At 44.6% G+C, this 13697-nt stretch overlaps 1 protein-coding gene across 1 annotated transcript; it reads left to right on the top strand.

Moving 5' to 3' along the window:
• Positions 1-216: 216 nt before the first annotated feature.
• Positions 217-8302, top strand: LOC123116907 (uncharacterized). Its single transcript, XM_044537778.1, has 2 exons — positions 217-635; positions 7508-8302. The coding sequence occupies exons 1-2, from the start codon at positions 256-258 to the stop codon at positions 7929-7931; spliced, it is 804 nt and encodes a 267-aa protein (XP_044393713.1). The 5' UTR covers positions 217-255; the 3' UTR covers positions 7932-8302.
• Positions 8303-13697: the final 5395 nt, after the last annotated feature.

The raw sequence follows: 13697 nt of genomic DNA, 5'->3' as shown, positions 1-13697 counted from the left end.
CTGATCCGATCTGCAGCCGCCGTCAGGTCCGCCAAACCCTAGTCGCCAGAGCTATTAGGGTTTCGGAAAAAAACCTCCTTCCCCGTGTACACGCTTACCTCCATCTAAAATACTTGTTGAAGAAATTTCTCCTCCAAGTATTTCCGGACAAAGAGAATAATAATTATGTACGAGTATTATATACGTCCCGTTTTTGACACTTAGCCTATATAAAGATAGAGGAAAAGGGAAAATGAAATCCTTCCTCCTCCTCATATGGGCCTCCTTGTCCAGGCCCCTAACCTCGCCGGCGCTCGGCGCCCGACAGCCCGCGTCCTCCGGAGCGACCGCGGCGGGCGGTTCAAGGTCACCGCCGCGGCGTCCGGTGGCTCTGTGAAGGAGGAGGAGGAGAAGGGGACCGGGAAGAAGGAGAAGATAGTGATTAGAGTCTTGGACCCCGTTCGCGAGAGGAGGCTGCCGCCGCCTCTGTTCTCGGCCCCAGAGACTCCGGCAGAGTCCCCGGCGGCGATTCGGCGCCCGGAAGAGGACGGGGAAGAAAGGCGGAGGTACTACGTGAACATGGGGTACGCCATCCGGACGCTGAGGGAGGAGCTCCCTGACGTATTCTGCGAGGAACCCAGCCTCGACATCTACAGGTTTGTTTCGATGTTATTGACTCTGCGTGCCTGATATGAATGGATAGTTTGCAGCCAGTCTTAGCAAAAGTTCTATCCTTTTCCATGTGTGGGATTTTTTTTCCAGTTGGCTAAACAATTGTAAAAATATGTGAAATTTCTCGAGAGAGTCATAGGTTGAACTGGATAAAATCTTACTGTATTAAAGATGGGGACGGTGGTTTAGCTTAGAGAAACACGGTCCTAGTTTAGTCCAGTTGAAGGCTTACTTGGGTTATCCAATCTAGTGTGGTAGTGCTCCCAGTATTGCTACTAGCCTTGTGCCAACCATCAGTCCAGTTAATTGCTGCATGAAATGCAACATAGGAGTACCTAATAGCTAGGGTCTTAGGGCATCTCTAACCGATCCCCTAAACTTTAGAGGAGGATACGGCCGAGTATTCTTTAGTGGAGGATATTTGCTCCTCTAAAAAAGTGCCGTTTCTGACTGATCTCCTAAATTTAACGGAGTAAAAAAAATCAACACAAATTTGGTGCAAATTTAGACTAGACTAGAAGTGTTGGACGTGCTTTGCTGCGCCGTTAGTGTTGTTGAGATTCTTAAAAAAATCATTTTTGTTTTAGAATATAAGGTGTATTACTTTTTTGAAAAAGTCCAACCTCTTTAAGTTTGATCAAATTTATGAAGAAATATATCAAAGTTCATAATATCAAATTAGTGTTATTAGATTCATCATGAAATGAATTTCCATAAATTTTTGGCTTAATATTCTGGATGTCGATATTTTTGGCTCCAAACTTGGTCAAAGTTAAAGAAATTTGACTTTCCAAAGAACTAATACCCCTTGTATTTTGGAACTGATGGAATATTTAGTTTGGTGGATGAGGGAGACGATTGAGTGTGTTTTATGTTTATTTATAATGCGGTTATTTGTGAGCCTTTAATGGTGTGATTCTGTGTTATGTGCTAATCAACTCATACTTCTGTGGGTAAATTTTTTTGCATCCGTGGCTACGTGTACTACATTGGTACTATAGTATCATCACATGGTGGTGTTTCTTTTTTCTAGGTGGTAAGAGGGTGCACGGGGTTGATATGCTTTTCTAGCCGGTTGGTGTTGATTGATTTGAAAAATCGTTGGCCCGATCAAAATCGTAAACCAAATTCAAAATTGAGTATCTCAATCGAATAAAAGAGCTTCAAAATTAGGAAATATGGTGAATTAAAATAATTAAATGGGAGAGCTCCTTGAGAAATTCTTGACCCGGTCAAAATCAGGTGACCAAGTTCTAAACTGAAGACCTCAATTAATTGTGAAGATATAAAAATTAGGAAGAATATTATATAGTATAAAAAAATTGAATGGGAGCTTTGAGAAATTGTTGACTTGGTCAAAATTGGGTGACCCAATTCCAATTGAACACCTCAATTGATTGTGAGGCTTTTTACCTCTAGGGAGCTTAGTGATATAGTAGATTTGAACTTGATTCGGTACAAACTTGATTCAAAATATTTTACATAAATTAAATGAAATTTAGACTAAGATTGCATAAAAACTAACTAAACTACTGACTATTGGTCTCGTTCTCGATCCTCTCCCACTCCGATTCGATGAGCTCTCCGATGAGACGGCCATGTCCCTTTTCGCCGGCACCGCCCTCGTCACCTTCAGAGTTGCTGGAGAGGTAGATGACCTCCGTCATCCCGGCTGCGTACTGTTCGTACAGCCGGTGCTTTGCCTCGACGCGCTCCGGGTAGTGGCGGCGGAGCTCCGCCATGTAGGCCCCACTGGCTTACTCTGCCTCGAGGCGCTCGCTAGCCTCATGGTCTTCCCGCATCTCCCGTGGGGTGGCCACCTGGGGGTCGACCGGCTCCAACCGCGGCAGGCCGTGAGGAAGTTGCGCTGGGCGGCGCCACCGTGGAGCTGGACCGACTTGATGTCGTGTTTGTGCGCCGCCTGCACCGTGGAGTCGAAGGAGCCAATCCAATGCCGCTTGCCGGTGCCGCGGTCAGTGATCTCTACGACCCACATCCCCCAAAGGCGTTGTCGCACGCCTATATTTTGGCGGCTGCGGCTGCGGCTAGTCGGGGATGCGGGATGCGCCGGCGCCGGAGGAGGAGGAAGCACTGACGCGGCGACACTCGTGGCAGACTGGATCCGCGGGCCGAGCGCTGGGGATGGGCAGTGGGGAGCGGCGGCGACTGGATCCGGCCATTATTGGTGGCGGTCCGGCGGCGGAGTGGATGCGGGTAAGGGTGGGGGCACGCTGACGTGGATTGGGTGGTGGTAAGTGAGGCGAAGTAGGGTGGGGGAGTTTTACTCCGTGACTACTCGGCCGAGTATATTTAAGCATCGCGGCCAGCTCGGAGTAATTTTTTTTACTCAACTAACGGTTTTTGGGCTCTGGTTAGTTCCAGTTCAGAGGAGAAAAACCAGATTTATCCTCCTCTAAAGGTTTTTAGGGGATCAGTTAGAGATGCCCTTAGTCTATTGCCCAGCCCTGGGTGCTGTTTGAACCTGTGCTATCTCCAGCCCAGGGTGCTGTTTGGACCTGTGCTGTCGTCCAGCCCTGGGCGCTGCTGTAATGCTTTTCTGGTTTCCTTTCTGGTACCTTTTCTTTTATCTTGCCAAGCTTTATTGATCAACGTTAATGAACATTGGCATACATATGGGTTCATGCAGTTGCCCAAGCCACAAATGGTCCTTTCTGGTACCTGTTGGTTTGTCTGGTTTGCTGGAAACTGCACCCTCCGAAGATTTCATTTTTGGACTCTGTATTCTGTTAGCAGTAGATGGTAGTTAAAACCCTCTTTACTTTTCTGTTTGAATCTTCCTGGAGGCTTTGTTCTGTTATCATGAGATAGTGGAACCCTGCCCAAGGGTTGTATGGAATAGAGTCTTAGCTTGGTTCTATGAATAAGCCGAATAAAAGCCAGCTGTTTGGTTCGGCTGCTGGCTTATAAGCGTGGAAAACCAGCTAAAAGCTCAACCAAACACCTCCTACACTTGAATTCTGGGGTTCATGAATTTGGTAACTTACTAGTATTACTTATTTCTTGTAGAACGTACACTAGTCGATAAATGAAGCTCATTCTTTTAATAGCATCAACCGTTTCTATCGTGTGTAATATCTTAACTCTTAAACAGAGAATTCCTTGTTTGTTTGCTACTTCGTTGTTTGTGTAGTCGCATACTAACTTACGAACTTCCATGCAGAACTACAGATAAATCATGCAAAATCTAGACTAGTCTATTTGAAGTCATCTCTACACATGCATGTGAGCACACAAATTCCTGTAATGATCTTATTAGGGACTCCATGCCTCTCTTGAACCAGATGGAACAGCGGCTTGCCTCCTATTCCTCATTTGTACGATTTGGTGCTAAGATTAAAGTAGTTAAGTCGGTCCTTAGCTCTCTACTCACCTACTATCTCGGCACCCTCAAGCTCCCGGACGGTGTTAAAGAGTATATTGGCCGAGCCCGACGCATATGCCTCTGGGGTAAATATGAGGCAACAGGATATTGCCAATCCCTGCAGCAGCATCGATCTATTCTGAATGAGGCCTTGCTGCTCAATTTTTTCCATCTACAGCAAAGACATTCCATGGGTCAAACTTACTTGGAGATATTACCAAAACTAGGAGCCGCATGCCACTGGCCCGATTGGTTTATTCTGGATCAGAAAAGCATAATGAAGCTCAACAATAGCTGCAGGAGCATTGTACACTGGGAAGTCGCCCACGGGGATACCACCCTCCTATGGCATGACTGCCACGACTCCTGGAATAATGATCCACTAGCCTACAGCCTTGCGGGAGATCGTTCTTTCCCTCTTTATGATAGTATTTCGGTTGCTGAGGCTGCTGAAGCCTAAGAACATCTAGATCTGTTCCCGGCCCATCTTACAGAAATGGCATTGGCAAAGGCTTGCCTAGGGAGGTGGAATTGATCTAGGAGGTAGAACAAAGTTGTCTTAGGAGTCCATCTTTCATGTATATCCCCGGTCCCTCGCTCTTGTAAACATATTCTCTTTTTGTATTATAATATACTGTCAGAGCCTCCCCTACAGTCTCCCCCCAGAAATGATCTTATTAGCAAATCTTTGTTCTGCTTTTACCTTCCGGCTTCTATGGATCTTAATTATCATTGAACCACTTGAAAGACTTCCATCATTCTGCTCCAAAACAAGGCTGGAACAATACTTGATACTATCTCTTTGCTATGAGCAATTTTGTTAGTCGAAACTGATAAAAGAAGACATGTAACTATAAAATCTATACAACAACAACAACAACAACAACAAAGCCTTTAGTCCCAAACAAGTTGGGGTAGGCTAGAGGTGAAACCCATAAGATCTCGCAACCAACTCATGGCTCTGGCACATGGATAGCAAGCTTGCATGCACCCCTGTCCATAGCTAGCTCTTTGGTGATACTCCAATCCTTGGTCTCTCTTAACGGACTCCTCCCATGTCAAATTCGGTCTACCCCGCCCTCTCTTGACATTCTCCGCACGCTTTAGCCGTCCGCTATGCACTGGAGCTTTTGGAGGCCTACGCTGAATATGCCCAAACCATCTCAGACGATGTTGGACAAGCTTCTCTTCAATTGGTGCTACCCCAACTCTATCTCGTATATCATCATTCCGGACTCGATCCTTCCTCGTGTGGCCACACATCCATCTCAACATACACATCTCCGCCACACCTAACTGTTGAACATGTCGCCTTTTAGTCGGCCAACACTCAGCGCCATACAACATTGCGGGTCGAACCGCCGTCCTGTAGAACTTGCCTTTTAGCTTTTGTGGCACTCTCTTGTCCCAGAGAATGCCAGAAGCTTGGCGCCACTTCATCCATCCAGCTTTGATTCGATGGTTCACATCTTCATCAATACCCCCATCCTCCTGCAGCATTGACCCCAAATACCGAAAGGTGTTCTTCTGAGGTACCACCTGGCCATCAAGGCTAACCTCTTCCTCACACCTAGTAGTACTGAAACCGCACATCATGTACTCGGTTTTAGTTCTACTAAGCCTAAACCCTTTCGATTCCAAGGTTTGTCTCCATAACTCTAACTTCCTATTTACCCCCGTCCGACTATCGTCAACTAGCACCACATCATCCGCAAAGAGCATACACCATGGGATATCTCCTTGTATAATCCCTTGTGACCTCATCCATCACCAATGCAAAAAGATAAGGGCTCAAAGCTGATCCCTGATGTAGTCCTATCTTAATCGGGAAGTCATCAGTGTCGACATCACTTGTTCGGACACTTGTCACAACATTATCTTACATGTCCTTGATGAGGGCAATGTACTTTGCTTGGACTTTGTGTTTCTCCGAGGCCCACCACATGACATTCCGCGGTATCTTATCATAGGCCTTCTCCAAGTCAATGAACACCATATGCAAGTCCTTCTTTTGCTCCCTATATCTCTCCATAAGTCGTCGTACCAAGAAAATGGCTTCCATGGTCGACCTCCCAGGCATGAAACCAAACTGATTTTTGGTCACGCTTGTCATTCTTCTTAAGCGGTGCTCAATGACTCTATCCCATAGCTTCATTGTATGGCTCATCGGCTTAATTCCACGGTAATTAGTACAACTCTGAACATCCCCCTTGTTCTTGAAGATTGGTACCAATATATTCCGTCTCCATTCTTCTGGCATCTTGTTTGCCCGAAAAATGAGGTTGAAAAGCTTAGTTAGCCATACTATCGCTATGTCCCCGAGACCTTTCCACACCTCAATGGGGATACAATCAGGGCCCATCGCCTTGCCTCCTTTCATTCTTTTTAAAGCTTCCTTGACCTCAGACTCCTGGATTCGCCGCACAAAACGCATGCTGGTCTCATCAAAGGAGTCGTCCAGTTTAATGGTGGAACTCTCATTCTTCCCATTGAACAGCTTGTTGAAGTACTCCCGCCATCTATGCTTAATCTCCTCATCCCTCACCAAGAGTTGGCCTGCTCCGTCCTTGATGCATTTGACTTGGCCAATATCCCTCGTCTTCCTCTCTCGGATCTTGGCCATCTTATAGATGTCCCTTTCGCCTTCCTTCATGCCTAATCGTTGGTAGAGGTCCTCATATGCCCGACCCCTTGCTTCACCAACAGCTCGCTTTGCGGCCTTCTTCGCCATCTTGTACTTCTCTATGTTGTCTGCACTCCTATCCAGGTATAGGCGTCTGAAGCAATCTTTCTTCTCTTTAATCGCCTTCTGGACATCATCATTCCACCACCAGGTATCCTTATCTTCGCTTCTCCTTCCCCTGGACACTCCAAACTCCTCCGAGGCCACCTTACGAATGCAAGTCGCCATCTTCATCCACACATTGTCCGCATCCCCTCCTTCCTCCCAAGGGCCCTCCTTAATGACCCTCTCCTTGAACGCCTGAGCTACCTCCCCCTTGAGCTTCCACCACTTCGTCCTAGCGACTTTGGCACGCTTATCCTGCTGGACACGAATCTGAAAGCGGAAGTAAGCAACCACTGTAAAATCTATACATCACTAAAACTTTAACAACTCCAGTTACGAGAAATTGCTTTCATATTACATTATTGGCTCTTGATAGCCACAGAACCGTCAGGCCTAATGCGCCAATTATTCGGGTAAAACTTAACTATAACTTTCTTTGTTTCTTGTGTGGAGAAGCTTGAACCATACCTTTGTGTGGAATGCAATCTAGTTTTGTATAGTATAGTACTTCTGCTTTTTGCTGGCGGCTTTCGAGGGCCTCAGCTTTTTGCAGCATCTCTATGGTCTTGATATTATTTTGCAGTGGGGTATACCGTCATGAGAATTATACTTCATGGTATATTCATTTCTCAAGATTTATTCAACTCCTGTCTTCTTCTTTCCTAACCATATGCCACTATCTCCAGAGAAGATATTGTCTTCAAAGATCCTCTCAGTAAATTCATGGGTATTGATAGCTATAAAAGGATATTCTGGGCGCTGCGGTTTACCGGTCAGATTTTCTTCAAGGCCTTGTGGATTGACATTGCTACTATATGGCAACCAGTCGATAATGTAATTATGGTCCGGTGGATCGTTCATGGCATCCCTAGATTCCTACAGGATGGTCATAGCCGCTTTGATGGCATGTCAGAGTATAAGTTGGATAAGAATGGGAAGATTTACCAGCATAAGGTGGATAATGTTGCCATGAATTTTCGAAAGAAGTTCAAGATCTTGCCTGTCGAAGAGCTCATCAGATCGCTCGGGTGCCCATCCACTCCAAAACCAACTTACTTCAAGATAACCTCACTCATGCCGTTTTGGTTGAGATGGACATGGATGAGGTAATAACTGCTGTCAGACCTTATGGTGGCAAATTGAGCGAAATGCTGATGTTTCCAAACCGATGCCCCCTAAGTGTTTGCCTTTCTGCTTTCCGGCTGTGTACCTACTTACCACTGAGCAGTGGCCTCGTTATAACCGCTGTATTTGTGTACAGCTGTAAGTTTTGATTCAAAGAACACAGTTGTAGATGTTCCTCCTTATTTTGTTGTTGTTGAGGGGTATATGTTCCTCAGTGCCTGGTTATAACCGCTGTATTTGTGTACAGCTGTAAGTTTTGATTCAAAGAACATAATTGTAAATGTTCCTCGTTTTGTTGTTGTTGAAGGATATATGTTCATCCTTGTATGATATACGGAAAGCTGTATTTGACTTTGCGTGTTGACTTGACAGACCATTAAGGATATACGTGCAATGTAGCCTGGTTCATGTATTGTGTTTTTGTTAACTTGTCAGATCAAGAACCTTGATTCGAACGGTGTGATGTTTTATTTTAATAAAATTTGCTTGCGGTGATGCCTTTTTTTTTTAATTTCGAACCATGCAGTCTGCGTGTAATTTGTGCCATGCAAATCTGTCATTCAAGTATCTGCAAAACCTGTGCCATGGTAATTTGCCAGCATAGAAACCAGTACCTCCCCACCATTTCATAGCATCTCCCTTTTAAAGTAAGCAATAGCAATTTCAGTTCTCTGTTCAAGAGGGATTATAGCAGAGTCAAAATATTGCTCAATTGTCTGTATCCATGAGTCTGCATCTTGCCCTGCAAATTCAGGGATGTTGAGCTTTGCAGGTTTAACAATTGGTGTGTTTCTACCAAGCTTCATTTGGCCAGTGTTTTCCATTCTCTCTTGTTGTCTGCTAGTTTCAGCTAACTGTTCAACAGGTTCTCTGTTAACCATTGTCTGAACAGCAATGGTGTGCTGCATGTTTGCTAAGTCTTAAGGTCTGGACTAGTGTTGGCCTTGACCAACATGGGGGTGTCTTCACTTCCTTGGCAGTGTGATCTCTTAGAACTGCTGATCCAATGACAGGGGATTTACCCAGATCAGGCGGTGGTGTTATCACAGGAATATGAATATTCACTAGTAAGATGCCCGTGCTATGCAACGGAAGACCACATGAAACATTATTTACTTAAAGAATTACAGTAAGAGCAAGTACATTGTTACAAAACAATAAAATAATGTACCGAGCCAAATAATATCTTCTCCATATTCATCCTGCAGGAGGACTTCTTGTACTTTATTATTCCTCGCTCTATCCCATAATGCGATAATGGAAAATCCTTCCGCCGACGCATTTTGCAATTGCAATGACACTCCAAATCAGTATGTCTTCAGCAGCTGTAATGAACTGTAATAACGTAATTGGCCAAATGACCAGGCCCACCGTCCATCCCCATCGGCGACATCAGCATCTTTGACGCCGCCGACCGGAGCTCCCACGCCAGCACGCCAACCAACTCGTCTCCAAGCTCCTCGCCATCCCCTCCCTTGACCTTGGCGTCCAAGCCCCTACCCTGAAGCGACGTCTCCGCCTCGCCACCGCAGACGAGAATTCAGACCTCAAATAGCAGGATTATGTGCTGCTGAAGCCCGCAACTGGAGCTAGCGGTGGGCGTGGTGGCGCGCACAGGCATCAACACGTTCTCGTTCATCCTCACCGTTGTGCCCGACCTACAGGTCCTCATCACGTCGGTAACTGGGTCACTGCACACAACGAGCCAGGCCTCAGGCATGCAACACACTCATGATCGTCAGGACCTGACACTATACCAGCGTGCTACAGTCTCCATCAGCTACAGCCTGCATTTTTTGTCAGAACCGCGTCCAACATTGAAATAAAACAACAATCCCATGAGTCCAAGAATAGTGGAGTATATCGAATCCAGAAGAAATAAAAATCATTTCATAATTAGTAGACAATTCCAATGAAAACAAGCAAATTTTACAATTGCAGATCCTCTCCCACTCCTCACTTTTGTTCACAAAAGAAATTCAGAATATACATCACCAATCCAAGAATTTGAGTCTAAAAGAATTGGTTCGTCCAACATCATTGGCCAAGTTGCCAGCTTGCTGCTGAGATATTGACTTTTGAAAATGACGGAATCCTCCAAAAGTAAGTAAAACAGCGTGATCTTTCAACCGAAGAAGGCCAAGGCTGAAACCAACATCTCTCTGAAAACCGACTTTTATTTCTATGAAGAAAAAAACACAATAAAAAAACAACCTATTTCCTCTCAAAATCTGTTAAATGCATCACTCGTATGTGTGAAAACCCCATATAATTAGTGAGTGATAAAACACATGCATTCCTGTGAATAAAACAAAATTAACTTACTTCATCCTATAGATTGGCCTACTCTATTTTACTGGACAATCATAATATCCTATATTATTATTTTTGCGGGGAATGATAAATCTAATACGATACTAAACAGTGCCCATACAAAAGTGTGTAAAACAATTAGCTGAACATGAGTCACCGGTATTAATACAGTAGGATGTGCCTCAGTTTCTTCTCACGTTCATATGCAGGACATAGGAGTACATGCTGTATTGTTGCTACATTTCCCAAAACAGAAGCAAGTGAAAGCTAGCTACAGACATACTCTTCTTAGGATTTTATTTAGATAATGGTGCAGAGCAGGTGTACCAGTAAAAAACGAAATCCTTCTAATGCCTAGCAGAGCAGCGTAACAGCCAAAAAGAAAATCCTTCTAATGCCTGGGATCAAAATAAACCGAAGAATAAAAACAGGGTTATCATGCCATATTAATCTGCACCTTTGCAAATCGTTCACCTACTTTTTCCCAAGGAGATCCAGAATCCAGGGAATCAAGCAACATATATGTGACACGATACTCTCTCCTCAACACCGAAATGCCATCGATGTTGGCTAGAGGAGGAGAGGATGACGGCGTGCTGAAGAAGCCATTTGAATGGCCCAACATCTTTCATCTGTGCACAGCGTGAGGAATCTCGGTGGAAAATCAAAGAATAAGCTTATATTAGATCACATCCATGCTTTTTGAAGTAAGGTCCACATGATCAAGGGCTTGATGTTTTGCTTTATTTTGAGAATTTCTAGGTTTAATAGTCCTAAGGAGACAACGATTCACAACTTAGGCTAGCATATAGGAATCAGGGTGATTGGCTTGACATCCACAGATGGGGTATGTGTGGAGATGAATCTATGATACTTCTACTGCAATCAAATCCAGGGCTATGATATCTATTTTCGAGTAACTTGGACTATGAGGAGGAAAAGCACAGCCTTGGGCACCAGGCATATCATTATACTCACGAAAAAATAACAAGCTAGTTGGTATGATAAAAATATTCAAATCTGTAGGAGAATCCAAATCAGGATTCAAACGTGCAAGAGAACATATATTGCGTGGCAGTTTTCTGCGTTTTCCTATCCCCTATTCTCCTGCCTGGTCTATAGCCAATCTCTTCATGCCTCCTGCAGTTTGGGCAGAGAAAACTGCGATGTGAGACCACAGAAAGCGCTAATACTGCGATTTGATAGATCAGGCTAACTAAGTGCGAGGAACGACGGCCGTGAAATACATCCTAGCGAACTGATAGAAAGCGCTAATACTGCAGTTTGGCCGACGGCGATCCGAACCCCAGCTTCGTGCAGACGGTGTGGACGTCCTCAGGGAGCAGCGCGTACTTGAAGGGGATGGCCGTGGAGCACGTCGATGGAGAAGAATGAGTAGCATGTGGCGCCGCCGCCAGCGAGGATGTGCAGCGCGTAGCCCGCGGCATACTTGCAGCGGTCTGCGTCCAAGGAGATGCGGGAGGTGGCCAGAGAAGACGTCGGGGAGAGACGGGAAAGGGGGCAGAGGAGACGAGGTCGTGGTGGTGGTGGCTGCGGCGGCAGAAGGCACCGGCAGCGGCCAGCGCATGAGATCGGAACTCCATTGCTGGTTGGAGGAAAGTGGCACGAGGTGGATCTGCATTGGTGTGGAATAGATAGATGAAGGGGTTTTCTGAAAAGAATACGAAGAGAGTGGCGGGGGTCTTTGTGCAAAAGTGTCAGAGCTCTATCAGATGCGTTAGATGTGGATCAGACGGTCGAGATTGATAGACGGCAGGCACACCATCATCACCAATTTAGCTTTTTATAGAAGTAGAGATTTATAGAAGTAGAGATAGGTGTTTGGTTGACACTGGGAGTTTCTTTGTTCTGAGAGTTAGGTGTTACTGGAGGTAATTTGTTCTCCCTAGCTTTTCCTAAATTGACATCAACTACTGCAAATAGCTTGGTAAAATCGCTCTGAATTGTGTCAAGATTCTCCTGAACACTGATAAAAACTCTTCGCAACAGTTGCGAAATATTCCCCGAGCTCTTCTCTGTCATCAGCTCTCAAATATTTGCAAATCTTGAATGTCTAGTTGCAAAGATTTCAACTGTACTGTATCTTTGTATTCATCCATTCTCCAGTTCCCGATTGCATTGCATGCCATACGACTGAATGGCCACCTGATGAGGGGCAGCCGATGGGCGGATCATATCATATAGGATAAGTATATTTTTCGTCCTCGAACTCTTCCGAGAGTTTAGAAATCGTCCCTCAACTTCAAACTGGATAGTTTTCGTCCCTGAGTTATTAAAACCGGATAATTTTCGTCCCTCGTGCCGCTTCGGGTGGTTTTAATACGCGATGAACAACAACTCGGTGAACAGTAAAATCAAAAAATAGCAAAAAAATAAAAAAATTCTGAAATTTTACACCATCGAAGATACTTTGGTGCGCAAGACCCGTGCAAAATTTCGTGGTGTTTCGACATTCGACCGGCTCACGGCAAACAAAAAACTGTAAATATATACGTCGGTGAACAGTAAATTAAAAAAAATAGCAAACAAAATTAAAACAATATGAATTTTTTGGCATCAAAGAGGTTTGGGTGTGCAGCGTGTGTGCCAATTTTCGTGGTGTTTGGGCATTGTACGAACTCGTGAAAAAAAAAACAAAATTTGGCTCAATTTTTTTAAAGTGCGCTATTTTGTTTTTTTGCTAGAGCTCCTCGTATGTCATTTGATCACGAAAATTTGCATGCATATTACGTACCTGAGCATCTTTGATGTCAAAAAGTTTCATATTTTTTATTTTGTTTGCCATCTTCTTGAATTTACTGTTCACCGGTGTACATATTTACAGTTTTTTGTTTGTCCCGAGCTGCTCGAATGTCGAAACACCATGAAATTTTGCACAGGTCTTGCGCACCAGAGTATCTTCGATGCTGTAAAATTTCAGATTTTTTTGATACTTTTTTTTTGCAATTTTTTGATTTTACTGTTCACCGAGTTACTGTTCACCTCGTACTAAAACCGCCCGAAGCAGCATGAGGGACCAAAAATATCCAATTTTGATAGTTGAGGGATGAAAACTATCCGGTTTGGAGTTGAGGGACAATTTCTAAACTCTCGGAAGAGTTCGAGGACGAAAAATATACTTATTCCTATCATATACGGCGGGACATGACGTGGTTGTGGAGTACTCCCTCGGTCCGGAAAAGCTTGTCCCAAGTTTGTTCCTTAAATGGATGTATCTAGCACTAACTTGGTGCTAGATATAGTCATTTGAGGGGTAAGTTTTTTCGGACGGAGGGAGTATCTTGGGATGATGCAAGTGGACTGGGCCGGGGGCGAAGATTACGCACCTGTCCGTCATGATTCTTTTTTGCTTCGACTGTGCACGAACCTGCAATTTCCAGCGTGTAAGACAATAGGTTTGGGAGAACCGGCACAACC

Source organism: Triticum aestivum, chromosome 1B, assembly GCF_018294505.1.
Source record: "Triticum aestivum cultivar Chinese Spring chromosome 1B, IWGSC CS RefSeq v2.1, whole genome shotgun sequence".
In the NCBI taxonomy this organism is placed as follows: Eukaryota; Viridiplantae; Streptophyta; class Magnoliopsida; order Poales; family Poaceae; genus Triticum; species Triticum aestivum.
Note: the sequence above shows the minus strand (reverse complement) of the source record. Positions and strands in the feature narration are given on the sequence as shown.

Bases quoted from the DNA above. Each gene is read 5' to 3' on its own strand.
- LOC123116907 (XM_044537778.1), top strand. From the start codon at position 256: ATGGGCCTCCTTGTCCAGGCCCCTAACCTCGCCGGCGCTCGGCGCCCG. The intron at 636-7,507 runs GTTTGTTTCGAT...CACTATCTCCAG, and splicing joins CCCAGCCTCGACATCTACAG to AGAAGATATTGTCTTCAAAG.